At 35.1% G+C, this 23,435-nt stretch overlaps 1 protein-coding gene across 1 annotated transcript in view; it reads left to right on the forward strand.

Annotated features, from left to right (window-relative positions):
* Positions 1 to 23,435, forward strand: part of LOC128641729 (uromodulin-like) — a 50,649-nt gene that overhangs the window by 16,824 nt on the left and 10,390 nt on the right. Inside the window, exons 7-9 of the mRNA XM_053694254.1 lie at positions 11,313 to 12,110; positions 12,206 to 12,313; positions 15,721 to 15,929. Of these exons, the coding sequence (XP_053550229.1) occupies positions 11,313 to 12,110; positions 12,206 to 12,313; positions 15,721 to 15,929 (1,115 nt within the window). The remainder of the gene's footprint in view (positions 1 to 11,312; positions 12,111 to 12,205; positions 12,314 to 15,720; positions 15,930 to 23,435) is intronic.

Here is a 23,435-nt window from a genome sequence, read left to right on the forward strand (position 1 = left end):
TTTATATTGTATAGATTTAGAGAGTAGTGACATTTTTATATTGTATAGATTCAGAGTGTAGAGTGACCTATTTATATTGTATAGATTCAGAGCATAGAGTGACATTTTTATATTGTAAAGATTCAGCGAGTAGAGTGACCTATTTATATTGTATAGATTCAGAGAGTAGAGTGGCATTTTTATATTGTATAGATTCAGAGTGTAGAGTGACCTATTTATATTGTATATTCAGAGCGTAGAGTGACCTATTTATATTGTATATTCAGAGTGTAGAGTGACCTATTTATATTGTATAGATTCAGAGTGTAGAGTGACATTTTTATATTGTATAGATTCAGAGTGTAGAATGACATTATTTATATTGTATATTAAGAGCGTAGAGTGACCTATTTATATTGTATAGATTCAGAGTGTAGAGTGACATTTTTATATTGTATAGATTCAGAGCATAGAGTGAGTGTAGAGTGACATTATTTATATTGTATATTCAGAGAGTAGAGTGACCTATTTATATTGTATAGATTCAGAGTGTAGAGTGAGTGTAGAGTGACATTATTTATATTGTATATTCAGAGCGTAGAGTGACCTATTTATATTGTATAGATTCAGCGAGTAGCGTGACCTATTTATATTGTATAGATTCAGAGTGTAGAGTGAGTGTAGAGTGACATTATTTATATTGTATATTCAGAGCGTACAGTGACCTATTTATATTGTATAGATTCAGCGAGTAGCGTGACCTATTTTTTATATTGTATAGATTCAGAGCATAGAGTGTAGAGTGACATTATTTATATTGTATATTCAGTGCGTAGAGTGACCTATTTATATTGTATAGATTCAGAGCATAGAGTGAGTGTAGAGTGACATTATTTATATTGTATATTCAGAGCGTACAGTGACCTATTTATATTGTATAGATTCAGCGAGTAGCGTGACCTATTTTTTATATTGTATAGATTCAGAGCATAGAGTGTAGAGTGACATTATTTATATTGTATATTCAGAGCGTAGAGTGACCTATTTATATTGTATAGATTCAGCGAGTAGCGTGACCTATTTTTTATATTGTATAGATTCAGAGTATAGAGTGACCTATTTATATTGTATAGATTCAGAGCATAGAGTGAGTGTAGAATGACATTATTTATATTGTATATTCAGAGCGTAGAGTGACCTATTTATATTGTATAGATTCAGCGAGTAGCGTGACCTATTTTTTATATTGTATAGATTCAGAGTATAGAGTGGCCTATTTATATTGTATAGATTCAGAGCATAGAGTGAGTGTAGAATGACATTATTTATATTGTATATTCAGAGAGTAGAGTGACCTATTTATATTGTATAGATTCAGCGAGTAGCGTGACCTATTTTTTATATTGTATAGATTCAGAGTGTAGAGTGACATTTTTATATTGTATAGATTCAGAGTATAGAGTGACCTATTTATATTGTATAGATTCAGAGTATAGAGTGACCTATTTATATTGTATAGATTCAGAGCATAGAGTGACCTATTTATATTGTATAGATTCAGAGCATAGAGTGACCTATTTATATTGTATAGATTCAGAGTGTAGAGTGACATTTTTATATTGTATAGATTCAGAGTATAGAGTGACCTATTTATATTGTATAGATTCAGAGCATAGAGTGACCTATTTATATTGTATAGATTCAGAGCATAGAGTGACCTATTTATATTGTATAGATTCAGAGTATAGAGTGACCTATTTATATTGTATAGATTCAGAGCATAGAGTGACCTATTTATATTGTATAGATTCAGAGCATAGAGTGACCTATTTATATTGTATAGATTCAGAGTGTAGAGTGACATTTTTATATTGTATAGATTCAGAGTATAGAGTGACCTATTTATATTGTATAGATTCAGCGAGTAGCGTGACCTATTTTTTATATTGTATAGATTCAGAGTGTAGAGTGACATTTTTATATTGTATAGATTCAGAGTGTAGAGTGACATTTTTATATTGTATAGATTTAGAGAGTAGTGACATTTTTATATTGTATAGATTCAGAGTGTAGAGTGACCTATTTATATTGTATAGATTCAGAGTGTAGAGTGACCTATTTATATTGTATAGATTCAGAGTGAAGAGTGACCTATTTATATTGTATAGATTCAGAGTGTAGAGTGACATTTTTATATTGTATAGATTCAGAGTGTAGAGTGACATTTTTATATTGTATAGATTTAGAGAGTAGTGACATTTTTATATTGTATAGATTCAGAGTGTAGAGTGACCTATTTATATTGTATAGATTCAGAGTGTAGAGTGACATTATTTATATTGTATAGATTCAGAGTGTAGAGTGACCTATTTATATTGTATAGATTCAAAGCATAGAGTGACATTTTTATATTGTATAGATTCAGAGCATAGAGTGAGTGTAGAATGACATTATTTATATTGTATATTCAGAGAGTAGAGTGACCTATTTATATTGTATAGATTCAGCGAGTAGCGTGACCTATTTTTTATATTGTATAGATTCAGAGTGTAGAGTGACATTTTTATATTGTATAGATTCAGAGTATAGAGTGACCTATTTATATTGTATAGATTCAGCGAGTAGCGTGACCTATTTTTTATATTGTATAGATTCAGAGTGTAGAGTGACATTTTTATATTGTATATATTCAGAGTGTAGAGTGACATTTTTATATTGTATAGATTTAGAGAGTAGTGACATTTTTATATTGTATAGATTCAGAGTGTAGAGTGACCTATTTATATTGTATAGATTCAGAGTGTAGAGTGACCTATTTATATTGTATAGATTCAGAGTGTAGAGTGACCTATTTATATTGTATAGATTCAGAGTGTAGAGTGACATTTTTATATTGTATAGATTCAGAGTGTAGAGTGACATTTTTATATTGTATAGATTTAGAGAGTAGTGACATTTTTATATTGTATAGATTCAGAGTGTAGAGTGACCTATTTATATTGTATAGATTCAGAGTGTAGAGTGACATTATTTATATTGTATAGATTCAGAGTGTAGAGTGACCTATTTATATTGTATAGATTCAAAGCATAGAGTGACATTTTTATATTGTATAGATTCAGAGCATAGAGTGAGTGTAGAATGACATTATTTATATTGTATATTCAGAGAGTAGAGTGACCTATTTATATTGTATAGATTCAGCGAGTAGCGTGACCTATTTTTTATATTGTATAGATTCAGAGTGTAGAGTGACATTTTTATATTGTATAGCTTCAGAGTATAGAGTGACCTATTTATATTGTATAGATTCAGAGCATAGAGTGACCTATTTATATTGTATAGATTCAGAGCATAGAGTGACCTATTTATATTGTATAGATTCAGAGTATAGAGTGACCTATTTATATTGTATAGATTCAGAGTATAGAGTGACCTATTTATATTGTATAGATTCAGAGCATAGAGTGACCTATTTATATTGTATAGATTCAGAGTATAGAGTGACCTATTTATATTGTATAGATTCAGAGTGTAGAGTGACCTTTTTATATTGTATAGATTCAGAGTGTAGAGTAACCTATTTATATTGTATAGATTCAGAGTGTAGAGTAACCTATTTATATTGTATAGATTCAGAGCATAGAGTGACCTATTTATATTGTATAGATTCAGAGTATAGAGTGACCTATTTATTTTGTATAGATTCAGAGCATAGAGTGACCTATTTATATTGTATAGATTCAGAGTGTAGAGTAACCTATTTATATTGTATAGATTCAGAGTGTAGAGTGACCTATTTATATTGTATAGATTCAGAGTGTAGAGTGACCTTTTTATATTGTATAGATTCAGAGTGTAGAGTAACCTATTTATATTGTATATTCAGAGCGTAGAGTGACATTTTTATATTGTATAGATTCAGAGTGTAGAGTAACCTATTTATATTGTATAGATTCAGAGTGTAGAGTGACATTTTTATATTGTATAGATTTAGAGAGTAGTGACATTTTTATATTGTATAGATTCAGAGTGTAGAGTGACCTATTTATATTGTATAGATTCAGAGCATAGAGTGACATTTTTATATTGTAAAGATTCAGCGAGTAGAGTGACCTATTTATATTGTATAGATTCAGAGAGTAGAGTGGCATTTTTATATTGTATAGATTCAGAGTGTAGAGTGACCTATTTATATTGTATATTCAGAGCGTAGAGTGACCTATTTATATTGTATATTCAGAGTGTAGAGTGACCTATTTATATTGTATAGATTCAGAGTGTAGAGTGACATTTTTATATTGTATAGATTCAGAGTGTAGAATGACATTATTTATATTGTATATTAAGAGCGTAGAGTGACCTATTTATATTGTATAGATTCAGAGTGTAGAGTGACATTTTTATATTGTATAGATTCAGAGCATAGAGTGAGTGTAGAGTGACATTATTTATATTGTATATTCAGAGAGTAGAGTGACCTATTTATATTGTATAGATTCAGAGTGTAGAGTGAGTGTAGAGTGACATTATTTATATTGTATATTCAGAGCGTAGAGTGACCTATTTATATTGTATAGATTCAGCGAGTAGCGTGACCTATTTATATTGTATAGATTCAGAGTGTAGAGTGAGTGTAGAGTGACATTATTTATATTGTATATTCAGAGCGTACAGTGACCTATTTATATTGTATAGATTCAGCGAGTAGCGTGACCTATTTTTTATATTGTATAGATTCAGAGCATAGAGTGTAGAGTGACATTATTTATATTGTATATTCAGAGCGTAGAGTGACCTATTTATATTGTATAGATTCAGAGCATAGAGTGAGTGTAGAGTGACATTATTTATATTGTATATTCAGAGCGTACAGTGACCTATTTATATTGTATAGATTCAGCGAGTAGCGTGACCTATTTTTTATATTGTATAGATTCAGAGCATAGAGTGTAGAGTGACATTATTTATATTGTATATTCAGAGCGTAGAGTGACCTATTTATATTGTATAGATTCAGCGAGTAGCGTGACCTATTTTTTATATTGTATAGATTCAGAGTATAGAGTGACCTATTTATATTGTATAGATTCAGAGCATAGAGTGAGTGTAGAATGACATTATTTATATTGTATATTCAGAGCGTAGAGTGACCTATTTATATTGTATAGATTCAGCGAGTAGCGTGACCTATTTTTTATATTGTATAGATTCAGAGTATAGAGTGGCCTATTTATATTGTATAGATTCAGAGCATAGAGTGAGTGTAGAATGACATTATTTATATTGTATATTCAGAGAGTAGAGTGACCTATTTATATTGTATAGATTCAGCGAGTAGCGTGACCTATTTTTTATATTGTATAGATTCAGAGTGTAGAGTGACATTTTTATATTGTATAGCTTCAGAGTATAGAGTGACCTATTTATATTGTATAGATTCAGAGTATAGAGTGACCTATTTATATTGTATAGATTCAGAGCATAGAGTGACCTATTTATATTGTATAGATTCAGAGCATAGAGTGACCTATTTATATTGTATAGATTCAGAGTGTAGAGTGACATTTTTATATTGTATAGATTCAGAGTATAGAGTGACCTATTTATATTGTATAGATTCAGAGCATAGAGTGACCTATTTATATTGTATAGATTCAGAGCATAGAGTGACCTATTTATATTGTATAGATTCAGAGTATAGAGTGACCTATTTATATTGTATAGATTCAGAGCATAGAGTGACCTATTTATATTGTATAGATTCAGAGCATAGAGTGACCTATTTATATTGTATAGATTCAGAGTGTAGAGTGACATTTTTATATTGTATAGATTCAGAGTATAGAGTGACCTATTTATATTGTATAGATTCAGCGAGTAGCGTGACCTATTTTTTATATTGTATAGATTCAGAGTGTAGAGTGACATTTTTATATTGTATAGATTCAGAGTGTAGAGTGACATTTTTATATTGTATAGATTTAGAGAGTAGTGACATTTTTATATTGTATAGATTCAGAGTGTAGAGTGACCTATTTATATTGTATAGATTCAGAGTGTAGAGTGACCTATTTATATTGTATAGATTCAGAGTGTAGAGTGACCTATTTATATTGTATAGATTCAGAGTGTAGAGTGACATTTTTATATTGTATAGATTCAGAGTGTAGAGTGACATTTTTATATTGTATAGATTTAGAGAGTAGTGACATTTTTATATTGTATAGATTCAGAGTGTAGAGTGACCTATTTATATTGTATAGATTCAGAGTGTAGAGTGACATTATTTATATTGTATAGATTCAGAGTGTAGAGTGACCTATTTATATTGTATAGATTCAAAGCATAGAGTGACATTTTTATATTGTATAGATTCAGAGCATAGAGTGAGTGTAGAATGACATTATTTATATTGTATATTCAGAGAGTAGAGTGACCTATTTATATTGTATAGATTCAGCGAGTAGCGTGACCTATTTTTTATATTGTATAGATTCAGAGTGTAGAGTGACCTATTTATATTGTATAGATTCAGCGAGTAGCGTGACCTATTTTTTATATTGTATAGATTCAGAGTGTAGAGTGACATTTTTATATTGTATAGATTCAGAGTGTAGAGTGACATTTTTATATTGTATAGATTTAGAGAGTAGTGACATTTTTATATTGTATAGATTCAGAGTGTAGAGTGACCTATTTATATTGTATAGATTCAGAGTGTAGAGTGACCTATTTATATTGTATAGATTCAGAGTGTAGAGTGACATTTTTATATTGTATAGATTCAGAGTGTAGAGTGACATTTTTATATTGTATAGATTTAGAGAGTAGTGACATTTTTATATTGTATAGATTCAGAGTGTAGAGTGACCTATTTATATTGTATAGATTCAGAGTGTAGAGTGACATTATTTATATTGTATAGATTCAGAGTGTAGAGTGACCTATTTATATTGTATAGATTCAAAGCATAGAGTGACATTTTTATATTGTATAGATTCAGAGCATAGAGTGAGTGTAGAATGACATTATTTATATTGTATATTCAGAGAGTAGAGTGACCTATTTATATTGTATAGATTCAGCGAGTAGCGTGACCTATTTTTTATATTGTATAGATTCAGAGTGTAGAGTGACATTTTTATATTGTATAGCTTCAGAGTATAGAGTGACCTATTTATATTGTATAGATTCAGAGCATAGAGTGACCTATTTATATTGTATAGATTCAGAGCATAGAGTGACCTATTTATATTGTATAGATTCAGAGTATAGAGTGACCTATTTATATTGTATAGATTCAGAGTATAGAGTGACCTATTTATATTGTATAGATTCAGAGCATAGAGTGACCTATTTATATTGTATAGATTCAGAGTATAGAATGACCTATTTATATTGTATAGATTCAGAGTGTAGAGTGACCTTTTTATATTGTATAGATTCAGAGTGTAGAGTAACCTATTTATATTGTATAGATTCAGAGTGTAGAGTGACATTTTTATATTGTATAGATTTAGAGAGTAGTGACATTTTTATATTGTATAGATTCAGAGTGTAGAGTGACCTATTTATATTGTATAGATTCAAAGCATAGAGTGACATTTTTATATTGTATAGATTCAGAGCATAGAGTGAGTGTAGAATGACATTATTTATATTGTATATTCAGAGAGTAGAGTGACCTATTTATATTGTATAGATTCAGCGAGTAGCGTGACCTATTTTTTATATTGTATAGATTCAGAGTGTAGAGTGACATTTTTATATTGTATAGCTTCAGAGTATAGAGTGACCTATTTATATTGTATAGATTCAGAGCATAGAGTGACCTATTTATATTGTATAGATTCAGAGCATAGAGTGACCTATTTATATTGTATAGATTCAGAGTATAGAGTGACCTATTTATATTGTATAGATTCAGAGTATAGAGTGACCTATTTATATTGTATAGATTCAGAGCATAGAGTGACCTATTTATATTGTATAGATTCAGAGCATAGAGTGACCTATTTATATTGTATAGATTCAGAGTATAGAGTGACCTATTTATATTGTATAGATTCAGAGCATAGAGTGACCTATTTATATTGTATAGATTCAGAGTGTAGAGTAACCTATTTATATTGTATAGATTCAGAGTGTAGAGTGACCTTTTTATATTGTATAGATTCAGAGTGTAGAGTAACCTATTTATATTGTATAGATTCAGAGTGTAGAGTGACATTTTTATATTGTATAGATTTAGAGAGTAGTGACATTTTTATATTGTATAGATTCAGAGTGTAGAGTGACCTATTTATATTGTATAGATTCAGAGCATAGAGTGACATTTTTATATTGTAAAGATTCAGCGAGTAGAGTGACCTATTTATATTGTATAGATTCAGAGTGTAGAGTGACATTTTTATATTTTATAGATTCAGAGTGTAGAGTGACCTATTTATATTGTATATTCAGAGCGTAGAGTGACATTTTTATATTGTATAGATTCAGAGTGTAGAGTAACCTATTTATATTGTATAGATTCAGAGTGTAGAGTGACATTTTTATATTGTATAGATTTAGAGAGTAGTGACATTTTTATATTGTATAGATTCAGAGTGTAGAGTGACCTATTTATATTGTATAGATTCAGAGCATAGAGTGACATTTTTATATTGTAAAGATTCAGCGAGTAGAGTGACCTATTTATATTGTATAGATTCAGAGAGTAGAGTGACATTTTTATATTGTATAGATTCAGAGTGTAGAGTGACCTATTTATATTGTATAGATTCAGAGTGTAGAGTGACATTTTTATATTGTATAGATTTAGAGAGTAGTGACATTTTTATATTGTATAGATTCAGAGTGTAGAGTGACCTATTTATATTGTATAGATTCAGAGCATAGAGTGACATTTTTATATTGTAAAGATTCAGCGAGTAGAGTGACCTATTTATATTGTATAGATTCAGAGTGTAGAGTGACATTTTTATATTTTATAGATTCAGAGTGTAGAGTGACCTATTTATATTGTATATTCAGAGCGTAGAGTGACATTTTTATATTGTATAGATTCAGAGTGTAGAGTAACCTATTTATATTGTATAGATTCAGAGTGTAGAGTGACATTTTTATATTGTATAGATTTAGAGAGTAGTGACATTTTTATATTGTATAGATTCAGAGTGTAGAGTGACCTATTTATATTGTATAGATTCAGAGCATAGAGTGACATTTTTATATTGTAAAGATTCAGCGAGTAGAGTGACCTATTTATATTGTATAGATTCAGAGAGTAGAGTGACATTTTTATATTGTATAGATTCAGAGTGTAGAGTAACCTATTTATATTGTATAGATTCAGAGTGTAGAGTAACCTATTTATATTGTATAGATTCAGAGTGTAGAGTGACATTTTTATATTGTATAGATTTAGAGAGTAGTGACATTTTTATATTGTATAGATTCAGAGTGTAGAGTGACCTATTTATATTGTATAGATTCAGAGAGTAGAGTGACATTTTTATATTGTATAGATTCAGAGTGTAGAGTGACCTATTTATATTGTATATTCAGAGCGTAGAGTGACCTATTTATATTGTATATTCAGAGTGTAGAGTGACCTATTTATATTGTATAGATTCAGAGTGTAGAGTGACATTTTTATATTGTATAGATTCAGAGTGTAGAATGACATTATTTATATTGTATATTAAGAGCGTAGAGTGACCTATTTATATTGTATAGATTCAGAGTGTAGAGTGACATTTTTATATTGTATAGATTCAGAGTGTAGAATGACATTATTTATATTGTATATTAAGAGCGTAGAGTGACCTATTTATATTGTATAGATTCAGAGTGTAGAGTGACATTATTTATATTGTATATTAAGAGCGTAGAGTGACCTATTTATATTGTATAGATTCAGAATGTAGAGTGACATTATTTATATTGTATAGAATAGATTCAGAGTGTAGAGTGACATTATTTATATTGTATATTCAGAGCGTACAGTGACCTATTTATATTGTATAGATTCAGAGTGTAGAGTGACATTATTTATATTGTATATTCAGAGCGTACAGTGACCTATTTATATTGTATAGATTCAGAGTGTAGAGTGACATTATTTATATTGTATATTCAGAGCGTACAGTGACCTATTTATATTGTATAGATTCAGAGTGTAGAGTGACATTATTTATATTGTATATTCACAGTGTAGAGTGACCTATTTATATTGTATAGATTCAGAGTGTAGAGTGACATTATTTATATTGTATATTCAGAGCGTACAGTGACCTATTTATATTGTATAGATTCAGAGTGTAGAGTGACATTATTTATATTGTATATTCAGAGTGTAGAGTGACCTATTTATATTGTATAGATTCAGAGTGTAGAGTGACATTATTTATATTGTATATTCAGAGCGTACAGTGACCTATTTATATTGTATAGATTCAGAGTGTAGAGTGTCATTTTTATATGGAATAGAGTGTAGAGTGACATTGTAGAAGGGGTTAGAGAGGACAGGCTTAGAGAACTAAGGTGCATGAGTTGAATATTTTTATATAAATCGCTATTTTTGTACATAAATTCATGTGTTTCATTCCTTTACTTTCACCATATTTAAACTTAATTTTCATCTATGTTCTCTATTTGCTTTATAATTATTATCAAATCAAATACTGATTCCTTAGATTTGTTTTGAACTTATAGTTGTATAAAGTTATCAATTATTATTATATTGATTTTTATGATATGCTTTTCTGTAAATGATTTTTTTCAACTGCATGTCCCATGCTTCCTAGTAAAGGCAAAAAGCAAGTTATTTAACCTATGTTTTCAAAATGCTGCAAATCAAATAGCTAGGACAAGCAATTTGCAGCATTTTGAAGAAATCTAGATTACAAAATGAATTCTACTATATATAGAAAACAATTTTGTATTATTTAAAAATGTTTTAGGCAGAACAAGCAATATTAAAAACGTCCTAGTCTACTTTCATTATCAAGCATTTACAGTATATAAATATATGGAATTGGCTTATGACTGTCCCCTGATACAATGGTCAAGGAAATGGAAGAGAACTTTGAAATTTGCCATAAAATAATCTACTGTTCATTTGAAATACAAATAACGTTTTACTGCATTATCTGTTTGTAATGTATGTACTGTTTCTGCAATTCCACTGCATTTAATGGCCCTTTGAAGACATGGCTAAATTAAGTCTGTTGTTTTTGTATTCTATGCTTTTAAGGGTGTTTGAAACACCTAGCAGTTCATGAAGGACAGATAAAAGTTAATTAACTAATTTTTTTATATTTCTTCAGCAGCAGTAAATTGCTCACAGTGTCACCCATATGCTACTTGTGAAGAATATCTTAATATCCAAGAGTGTTCCTGCAATGATGGTTTCATTGGAGATGGATCCACATGCTCTGATATTGATGAATGCGAGTACGATTGGTCCAACAATTGCTCTTCACCTTTTAGTGTCTGTACAAACACTTTTGGTTCATACAGATGTGACTGCATTAGTGGATACACCAAAAACTCAAGTAATGAATGTTTTGACCCAAATGAATGTTTGAACTCTAGCCACAGCAGATGTGATGGTATAGCCAAATGTATGAAAACCAATAGTAACTGGTCCTGTTCATGCCCACCTGGCTATTATGGAGATGGGTTCCATTGTGAGATTGATGAATGCACAAACAATGTCTGTGGACAAGGAATGGAGTGTATCAAACAAAAGGGATCCTACCAATGTTCAGATCCGTGTTTCAACCATACCATTCTTGAAGAACCATGGAGAAGCATGTCCAACCCAATGGATAGCCATTATTGTGACATTGATAAATTTGGGTGGTATAGATTCTTAGGCAGTGGAGGAATTCGCATGTCAGAAATCTGTGTACCACAAGAAAGATGTGGCACTAGTGCCCCAATGTGGATAAGTGGTACACACCCCATACTCTCTGATAGAATTGTAAATCGTACAGCTTGTGCTCACTGGAATAATAACTGTTGTCAATGGTCAACCTCAGTTCAAATTAAGGCTTGTCCAGGTGGATACCATGTCTATAATTTACACGGAACTCCATTTTGCAGATTGGCTTATTGTACAGGTAAAGTCCTTCATAAAATATCACAAACTAACAAATAATATCTAATTTTGCAAACCTGATGTTATTGATGTCTATTTATTGTACTTTTTATCTAGATCCTTCTTCTCTAAATGACTCCTGTTCATTATGTGCATCAGATGAAGAATGCCGTCTGGTGGATGGAAAATATGGTTGCTATTGTAAAGCTAGACATGAAATAGTTGGTACGTTTAAAAACATGAATTTTACAGAGCTTGCACAGTTTCACATACTGCAGAATTTTCACAGATTGGGAGCTCTGTCCTATTGTCCATTCCTCAGTGTTTGCTTCAGTGCTAGTGTCCTTGTTTCAAAAATATAACCAGATACTGCACAGACTCCGCCCACTAAACATCCACAACTTCCACCTCAAACCAGTTGGGGCTCCACACCTATACCTCCACCAGCAATGCTTCCTCACACAGCCTAGACCTCCCAGTATCCAAAGGAGCTTGGGAAGTATAAAATAACACAGACTAAATGGCAAAATGGACATGGAAGTCAAGATTAAACTTTCATGATCTAGATAGTGTGATAGTGTGTGCAATTGAAAAGATCTTCTGTTATTGAATTGTCTTTGTTGTCTTGAAGTCCTCTGTTAATGAGCATACCTAGGTATGTTCAGGAATGTGTATGTGTCTTGAGCACCATATGCCAGCAGTGTTTTTATGTAAGCAGCCTATAGAGGGAGCTGCAGTAGGCAGTGCTAAATAACAGCAGAGATCACTCACAGCTCTGCTTTCACTTACTGCTACTGCACACAGTATTTGGATGTCTCATATCCAAAGACAGATGCTCAAACAGCCTTTATTAAGCACAGGATTCTACAGTTAACTATCGGCTAGATTACGAGTTGTGCGTTAAGGTAAAAAAGCAGCGTTTACAGGTCCAAACGCTGCTTTTTTACGCCCGCTGCTATTACGAGTCTTGCAGGTTTAGGGGCACCGCACACTCTTTTGGCCTTACCGCAAAACGACTTACATAAACTTTGTAAACCCTTTTTTCTATGGGACTTCCATAGCGCCGGTATTACGAGTCTGTCCTGGGAGGCCAAAAATTGAGCGGTACACCCTCTACCTCCAAGATTGCTAACGCATTCTAAAGTCAGTAATTATGAGTTTTACATTACAACGCTGTAGCATAAAACTCATAACTAAAGTGCTAAAAAGTAAACTAAGACCCATAAACTACCTATTAACTCCTAAACTGAGGCCCTCCCACATCGCAAATACTAAAATAATATTTTTAACCCCTAATCTGCCGCTCCAGACATCGCCGCCACTATAATAAACATATTAACCCCTAAACCGCTGCACGCCGCAAACACTAGTTAAATATTATTAACCCCTAATCTGCTATCCCAAACATCGCCGCCACCTACCTACATTTATTAACCCCTAATCTGCTATCCCTAACATCGCCGCCACCTACCTACATTTATTAACCCCTAATCTGCCGTCCCCAACGTCGCTGCCACTATATTAAATGTATTAACCCCTAAATCTAAGTCTAACCCTAACCCTAACACCCCCTAACTTAAATATAATTGAAATAAATCTAAATAAAATTCCCATTATTAATTACATTATTCCTATTTAAAACTAAATACTTACCTATAAAATAAACCCTAAGATAGCTACAATATAACTAATAGTTACATTGTAGCTAGCTTAGGGTTTATTTTTATTTTACAGGCAAGTTTGTATTTATTTTAACTAGGTAGAATAGTTACTAAATAGTTATTAACTATTTAATAACTACCTAGCTAAAATAAAGACAAATCGACCTGTAAAATAAAACCTAACCTAAGTTACACTAACACCTAACCTAACCCTACAATTAAATAAATTCCCTAAATTAAGTACAATTAAATAAATTAAATTAGCTAAATCACAAAAAAATACTAAATTACAGAAAATAAAAAACAAATTACAGATCTTTAAACTAATTACACCTAATCTAATAGCCCTATCAAAATAAAAAAAGCCCCCCCAAAATAAAAAAACCCTAGCCTAAACTAAACTATCAATAGCCCTTAAAAGGGCCTTTTGCAGGGCATTGCCCCAAAGTAATCAGCTCTTTTACCTGTAAAAAAAAAAAAATACAACCCACCACCCACACAACAAACACCCCAAATAAAAACCTAACTAAAAAAACCTAAGCTCCCCATTGCCCTGAAAAGGGCATTTGGATGGGCATTGCCCTTAAAAGGGCAGTTAGCTCTTTTGCAGCCCAAAGCCCTAACCTAAAAATAAAAACTACCCAATACACCATTAAGAAAACCTAACACTAACCCCCTGAAGATTGACTTTCTGTTCTGAAGACCGGAAATCCATCCTCAAGGAAGCAGCAGAAGTCTTCATCCAACCGGGCCGAAGTCCTCAATGAATCCGGGAGAAGTCTTCATCCAAGCCGGGTGAAGTGGTCCTCCAGACGGGCAGAAGTCTTCATCCAGACGGCATCTTCTATCTACATCCATCCGACGCAGAGCGGCTCCATCTTCAAGACATCCGACGCGGAGCATCCTCTTCATCCAGAGTCTTCTTACTGAATGAAGGTTCCTTTAAGTGACGTCATCCAAGATGGCGTCCCTTAGATTCCAATTGACTGATAGAATTCTATCAGCCAATCGGAAGTAAGGTAGAAAAATCCTACTGGCTGATGCAATCAGCCAATAGGATTGAAGTTCAATCCTATTGGCTAATCCAATCAGCCAATAGGATTGAGCTCGCATTCTATTGGCTAATTGGAACAGCCAATAGAATGCAAGCTCAATGTACCCAGACTTTTTTTTATGCACACTTTCTTCTGAGGCACCAGATCCTACTAAGCATGTATGTTTCTGTGATTGGCTGATTGGTGTCACATGATATAGGGGGCAAGTAAATGGAAGGAAATTTTGACATATCTCAGAAAAAATATACTGCTTATTTGGAATTATGCAATTCCATTGTATTTAATAATCCTTTAACCTCTTAATGACCACGACATAACACGGCATACCACAACATAATACCCTGTGTGTCACTTGTCATTAAAGGGACACTGTACCCAAATTTTTTCTTTTGTAATTCAGAAAGATCATGCAATTTTAAGCAACTTTCTAATTTACTCCTATTATCAATTTTTCTTCGTTTTCTTGCTATCATTATTTGAAAAAGAAGGCATCTAAGCTTTTTTTTGGTTTCAGTACTCTGGACATCACTTTTTTATTGGTGGATGAATTTATCCACCAATCAGCAAGGACAACCCAGGTTGTTCACCAAAAATGGGCCGCCATCTAAACTTACATTCTTGCATTTCAAATAAAGATACCAAGAAAATGAAGAAAATTTGATAATAGGAGTAAATTAGAAAGTTGCTTAAAATTTCAGGCTCAATCTGAATCACAAAAGAAAGATTTTGGGTACAGTGTCCCTTTAAGGATTTTTCGTCCTGCAATAGTGCGGGTCTCATCGCCACACTATTACAACCTCCCTCCAGCAGGCCGCACTTTTAAAAAACCATCCCCATTGAAAGATCAGCAACGTACAGGGTTGTTAAGGGGTTAAAAAATAATTATAATGCTTTGTCTTTAACATTCTTTTTCAAGGCATTGAAGACTTAGATGTGGATCTGATCTGTAATCAACATGAAATGAAAGCTTCCGTCAGAACCTGCCAGCTGAAGAGTCTTCATCTAAATACCACAAGTGTGCACCTTGCAGACAATAACTGTGTTGGATTTAAAGATGTCGGAAAGACCAGTTTAATTTCTGCTGTGTCTCCTCTTAAAGTGGGAAAATGTGGTACTCAGCTATCTGTAAGTATGTCATGATAAAATGTTAGGTCTAATAATTAATTGGACATGAAATAACTTGTTGATTAAAAGACAATAAATTTACAGGTTTAGTGTCAACAATTTACAAATACACCTTGTTGGCTGCAAGTGTTTTTCAATGTGCCAGAATCCCTTACCACTCCTTTTATTTACAGAAGCGGTCCACAGCACCTTGTGTAAACTTAATCTTTTATTGGAGACTGCTTAAAAACTAAGTGACGTTTCGGGGTCTCCCCCTTAATCATACATGTTTCACACATATCACACAATGACTTATAAAGTCAAATTGGTGCTAGATTTCTCAGTAAATTGTGTTGCACTGCCATCTATTGGACTTAGAGTGCGACTACATGTCCATGATACTTTGTATATTTATATATTAATTAATTTTTGTTACAAGTATCCAATAGCCCTACCATTCTCAAAACATTATTATCCCTCAAATTAAAAACATATTATGTCCTATGCATATACAGTTTGGACAAGGCATAAGAGTATATATACAGAAAAATTATTATTCTAAGAACACAGATAGATCATAATCTTTATCTAGACCCTTAGCCCTAAGTTTTTTAACCTGTGAATCCATTCCATTTCCCTTTGTTTCAATAATGTATCCCTGTTCACACCATTGCGTTGTGGCCCTACATGATCAATTACCTGCCATCTTAATTGACTCACTTAATGTCCCTTTCTCTTGTTAAGTGTATCCAGTCCACGGATCATCCATTACTTATGGGATATTAACTCCTCCCCAACAGGAAGTGCAAGAGGATTCACCCAGCAGAGCTGCTATATAGCTCCTCCCCTAACTGCCATTACCAGTCATTCTCTTGCACCCAACGAATAGATAGGATGTGTGAGAGGACTGTGGTGATTATACTTAGTTTCATACCTTCAATCAAAAGTTTGTTATTTTATAATAGCACCGGAGTGTGTTATTCCTTCTCTGGTAGAATTTGAAGAAGAATCTACCTGAGTTTTTCTATGATTTTAGCCGGAGTAGTTAAGATCATATTGCTGTTTCTCGGCCATCTGAGGAGAGGTAAACTTCAGATCAGGGGACAGCGGGCAGATTAATCTGCAAAGAGGTATGTAGCAGCTTATTATTTTCTGACAATGGAATTGATGAGAAAATTCTGCCATACCGATATAATGTAAACTCAGCCTTAAATGCAGTAGCAGCAACTGGTATCAGGCTGTCATGTATGTATATTTTACACTTCAGTATTCTGGGGAATGGCACTTCACTGGAATTATACTGTATGCATAAAACTTTAGCCTAATTTGCAGGGACTAGCAACAGGCTTTTTAATAACACTCAATTTATTAATGTTAAACGTTTTTTGCTGGCATGTAAAATCGTTTAATTTTCTGAGGTACTGGGTGAAAAAATGTTTTGGGCACTATTTTTTTCCACTTGGCAGTCGTTTTATTTAATTTATGACAGTTTACTGATCTCTCTCACTGTTATGTGTGAGGGGGAGGGACCTTTTTTGGTGCTTTTGCTACGCATCAAAAAATTCAGTCAGAAGTTTATTGTCTTCCCTGCATGATCCGGTTCATCTCTACAGAACTCAGGGGTCTTCAAAACTTGTTTTGAGGGAGGTAATCACTCACAGCAGAGCTGTGAGATTGTAGTTGACTGTGATAAAAAAAAAAAAAAAAAACGTTTATTTCTGTATTTTTTTTTTTTTTTTCTGCTATCAGGGTTAGTTATCCTTTGCTAATGGGAGCAATCCTTTGCTAAAATTGTGTTTTTTACAAAGATTTGATGCTATAACTTTTCAGTTTATTAATTTTCAACTGTCATAACTTTTTCTGTGCTTCTTATAGGCACAGTACGTTTTCATATTATAGTAAATTACTTGAAAAGTATTTCCAAGTTGCTAGTTTATTTGCTAGTGTGTTAAACATGTCTGATTCAGAGGAAGATATCTGTGCTATATGTGCTAAAGCCAAAGTGGAGCCCAATAGAAATTTATGTACTAACTGTATTGATGCTACTTTAAATAAAAGTCAATCTGTACAAATTGAACATATTTCACCAAACAACGAGGGGAGAGTTATGCCGACTAACTCGCCTCACGTGTCAGTACCTGCATCTCCCGCTCGGGAGGTGCGTGATATTGTAGCGCCGAGTACATCTGGGCGGCCATTACAAATCACATTACAGGATATGGCTACTGTTATGACTGAAGTTTTGGCTAAATTACCAGAACTAAGAGGTAAGCGTGATCACTCTGGGGTGAGAACAGAGTGCGCTGATAATATTAGGGCCATGTCAGACACTGCGTCACAATTTGCAGAACATGAGGACGGAGAGCTTCATTCTGCGGGTGACGGTTCTGATCCAAACAAACTGGATTCAGATATTTCAAATTTTAAATTTAAGCTGGAAAACCTCCGTGTATTACTAGGGGAGGTGTTAGCGGCTCTGAATGATTGTAACACAGTTGCAATACCAGAGAAAATGTGTAGGTTGGATAAATATTTTGCGGTACCGGCGAGTACTGACGTTTTTCCTATACCTAAGAGACTTACTGAAATTGTTACTAAGGAGTGGGATAGACCCGGTGTGCCGTTCTCACCCCCTCCGATATTTAGAAAGATGTTTCCAATAGACGCCACCACACGGGACTTATGGCAAACGGTCCCTAAGGTGGAGGGAGCAGTTTCTACTTTAGCTAAGCGTACCACTATCCCGGTGGAGGATAGCTGTGCCTTTTCAGATCCAATGGATAAAAAGTTAGAGGGTTACCTTAAGAAAATGTTTGTTCAACAAGGTTTTATATTGCAACCTCTTGCATGCATTGCGCCTGTCACGGCTGCAGCAGCATTTTGGTTTGAGTCTCTGGAAGAGACACTTGAATCAGCTCCATTAGATGAGATTACACACAAGCTTAAAGCCCTTAAGTTAGCTAACTCATTTATTTCAGATGCCGTAGTACATTTAACTAAACTTACGGCTAAGAATTCCGGATTCGCCATTCAGGCACGCAGAGCACTGTGGCTAAAATCCTGGTCAGCTGACGTTACTTCTAAATCTAAATTGCTTAATATACCTTTCAAAGGGCAGACCTTATTCGGGCCCGGGTTGAAAGAAATTATCGCTGACATTACAGGAGGTAAAGGCCATGCCCTGCCTCAAGACAGAGCCAAACCTAAGGCTAGACAGTCTAATTTTCGTTCCTTTCGTAATTTCAAAGCAGGAGCAGCATCAACTTCCTCTGCACCAAAACAGGAAGGAGCTGTTGCTCGCTACAGACAAGGCTGGAGACCTAACCAGTCCTGGAACAAGGGCAAGCAGGCCAGGAAACCTGCTGCTGCCCCTAAGACAGCATGAATCGAGGGCCCCCGATCCGGGAACGGATCTAGTGGGGGGCAGACTTTCTCTCTTCGCCCAGGCTTGGGCAAGAGATGTCCAGGATCCCTGGGCGTTAGAGATCATATCTCAGGGATACCTTCTAGACTTCAAATTCTCTCCCCCAAGAGGGAGATTTCATCTGTCAAGGTTGTCAACAAACCAAATAAAGAAAGAGGCGTTTCTACGCTGCGTACAAGATCTTTTATTAATGGGAGTGATCCATCCGGTTCCGCGGTCGGAACAAGGACAAGGGTTTTACTCAAATCTGTTTGTGGTTCCCAAAAAAGAGGGAACTTTCAGGCCAATCTTGGATTTAAAGATCCTAAACAAATTCCTAAGAGTTCCATCGTTCAAAATGGAAACTATTCGGACAATTTTACCCATGATCCAAAAGGGTCAGTACATGACCACAGTGGATTTAAAGGATGCTTACCTTCACATACCGATTCACAAAGATCATTACCGGTATCTAAGGTTTGCCTTTCTAGACAGGCATTACCAGTTTGTAGCTCTTCCATTCGGATTGGCTACGGCTCCGAGAATCTTCACAAAGGTTCTGTGTGCTCTTCTGGCGGTACTAAGACCGCGAGGAATTGCGGTAGCTCCGTACCTAGACGACATTCTGATACAAGCTTCAAGCTTTCAAACTGCCAAGTCTCATACAGAGTTAGTACTGGCATTTCTAAGGTCGCATGGATGGAAGGTGAACGAAAAGAAGAGTTCTCTCTTTCCACTGACAAGAGTTCCCTTCTTGGGGACTCTTATAGATTCTGTAGAAATGAAGATTTACCTGACAGAAGACAGGTTAACAAAGCTTCAAAATGCATGCCGTGTACTTCATTCCATTCAACACCCGTCAGTAGCTCAATGCATGGAGGTGATCGGCTTAATGGTAGCAGCAATGGACATAGTACCCTTTGCACGTCTACATCTCAGACCGCTGCAATTGTGCATGCTAAGTCAGTGGAATGGGGATTACTCAGACTTGTCCCCTACTCTGAATCTGGATCAAGAGACCAGAAATTCTCTTCTATGGTGGCTTTCTCGGCCACATCTGTCCAGGGGGATGCCATTCAGCAGGCCGGACTGGACAATTGTAACAACAGACGCCAGCCTACTAGGTTGGGGCGCTGTCTGGAATTCTCTGAAGGCTCAGGGACAATGGAATCAGGAGGAGAGTCTCCTACCAATAAACATTCTGGAATTGAGAGCAGTTCTCAATGCCCTTCTGGCTTGGCCCCAGTTAACAACTCGGGGGTTCATCAGGTTTCAGTCGGACAACATCACGACTGTAGCTTACATCAACCATCAGGGAGGGACAAGAAGCTCCCTAGCAATGATGGAAGTATCAAAGATAATTCGCTGGGCAGAGTCTCACTCTTGCCACCTGTCAGCAATCCACATCCCGGGAGTGGAGAACTGGGAGGCGGATTTCTTAAGTCGTCAGACTTTTCATCCGGGGGAGTGGGAACTTCATCCGGAGGTCTTTGCCCAAATACTTCGACGTTGGGGCAAACCAGAGATAGATCTCATGGCGTCTCGACAGAACGCCAAGCTTCCTCGTTACGGGTCCAGATCCAGGGATCCGGGAGCGGTTCTGATAGATGCTTTGACAGCACCTTGGACCTTCGGGATGGCTTATGTGTTTCCACCCTTCCCGATGCTTCCTCGATTGATTGCCAGAATCAAACAGGAGAGAGCATCAGTGATTCTAATAACGCCTGCATGGCCACGCAGGACTTGGTATGCAGATCTAGTGGACATGTCATCCTGTCCACCTTGGTCGCTACCTCTGAAACAGGACCTTCTGATCCAGGGTCCCTTCAAACATCAAAATCTAATTTCTCTGAAGCTGACTGCTTGGAAATTGAACGCTTGATTTTATCAAAACGTGGTTTTTCTGAGTCAGTTATTGATACCTTAATACAGGCTAGGAAGCCTGTTACCAGAAAGATTTACCATAAGATATGGCGCAAATACTTATATTGGTGCGAATCCAAGAGTTACTCATGGAGTAAGGTTAGGATTCCGAGGATATTGTCTTTTCTACAAGAAGGTTTAGAAAAGGGTTTATCCGCTAGTTCCTTAAAGGGACAGATTTCAGCTCTGTCCATTCTTTTACACAAACGTCTGTCAGAAGTTCCGGACGTTCAAGCTTTTTGTCAGGCTTTAGCTAAGATCAAGCCTGTGTTTAAAACTGTTGCTCCACCATGGAGTTTGAACTTAGTTCTTAATGTTTTACAGGGGGTTCCGTTTGAACCCCTTCATTCCATTGATATCAAGTTGTTATCTTGGAAAGTTCTGTTTTTAATGGCGATTTCCTCGGCTCGAAGAGTCTCTGAGTTATCTGCCTTACATTGTGATTCTCCTTATCTGATTTTTCATTCAGACAAGGTAGTTCTGCGTACTTAACCTGGGTTCCTACCTAAGGTGGTCACTAACAGGAATATCAATCAAGAGATTGTGGTTACATCTTTGTGTCCTAATCCTTCTTCGAAAAAGGAACGTCTGCTACACAATCTAGATGTAGTCCGTGCCCTGAAATTTTATCTACAGGCAACTAAGGATTTTCGACAAACGTCTTCCCTGTTTGTCGTTTATTCTGGTCAGAGGAGAGGTCAAAAAGCTTCGGCTACCTCTCTCTCCTTTTGGCTTCGTAGCATAATACGGTTAGCCTATGAGACTGCTGGACAGCAGCCTCCTGAAAGAATTACAGCACATTCTACTAGAGCTGTGGCTTCCACTTGGGCCTTTACGAATGAGGCTTCTGTTGAACAGATTTGCAAGGCTGCAACTTGGTCTTCTCTTCATACTTTTTCCAAATTTTCCAAATTTGACACTTTTGCTTCTTCGGAGGCTGTTTTTGGGAGAAAGGTTCTTCAGGCAGTGGTTCCTTCCGTATAAAGAGCCTGCCTGTCCCTCCCGTCATCCGTGTACTTTAGCTTTGGTATTGGTATCCCATAAGTAATGGATGATCCGTGGACTGGATACACTTAACAAGAGAAAACATAATTTATACTTACCTGATAAATTTATTTCTCTTGTAGTGTATCCAGTCCACGGCCCGCCCTGTCACTTTAAGGCAGGTAATTTTTCCATTAAACTACAGTCACCACTGTACCCTATGGTTTTCCTTTCTCTGCATGTTTTCGGTCGAATGACTGGTAATGGCAGTTAGGGGAGGAGCTATATAGCAGCTCTGCTGGGTGAATCCTCTTGCACTTCCTGTTGGGGAGGAGTTAATATCCCATAAGTAATGGATGATCCGTGGACTGGATACACTACAAGAGAAATAAATTTATCAGGTAAGTATAAATTATGTTTTTCAACAAAATGTAAGGATAAGGGAGCCTCTAAGTTTTTACATCAGATGTTTGATCTATGTTGGCTCATTTTTCTAGGTGTTTCCCCTACATAGACCATAGAGCATGGGCATTTGATAAGATAAACCACAAACTTTGACTCACAGGTAAAAAAGCCATTGATTTTACATTTTTTTACCATTAAGTGGGTGGTAAAAGGATTCCCCTTTAATGATTAAGCTGCAGCTCATGCAACTAAGACAGGGGTAGATTCCTATTTTCTTACTTCCTATGTATGTTTGCACAGATTTTTTTCTCTGGACCCATCGGTACTTAAGTGGTCTCTGAGGTGTTTAACCCTTCTATGAGCCTTAAGTGGAGAATGGGATATTTTCATTACAGCCACATAATATATGCCAGTGTTTAGTGACTATCCACTTGATATTGTGGCTAAGAGGACTATATTGTGAAACAAACACCATCCTATCTTTATCTTCCTTCCTCCTGTGAGTTTGTTCCCCCTTCTTGATTTCTTTTTTTTTTTTTGCTGTAATAGTCCCTTAGGATATCCTTTACTCACAAATTTGTGTTGCATCTCCTCTAACCTTTGTTCCACCCTGTTCTTCCTACTCACAATCCTTTGTACCTTTAGTAAAGAGTCTATAAGGTTCCTAGGGTGGAAACTATTGTAATGCAATAGTGTATTCCTGTCTAGACTCCTTGCCCAATGTATTTAGAGGAACATGGCTGCACCTCACTGACGAGGTCTACAGAAGGCTGAAATGATCATCTGGGGTTGTCATGTTCCTTGCTCAGAGT

The sequence above is a fragment of the Bombina bombina genome, chromosome 11 (assembly GCF_027579735.1).
Source record: "Bombina bombina isolate aBomBom1 chromosome 11, aBomBom1.pri, whole genome shotgun sequence".
Lineage (NCBI taxonomy): Eukaryota > Metazoa > Chordata > Amphibia > Anura > Bombinatoridae > Bombina > Bombina bombina.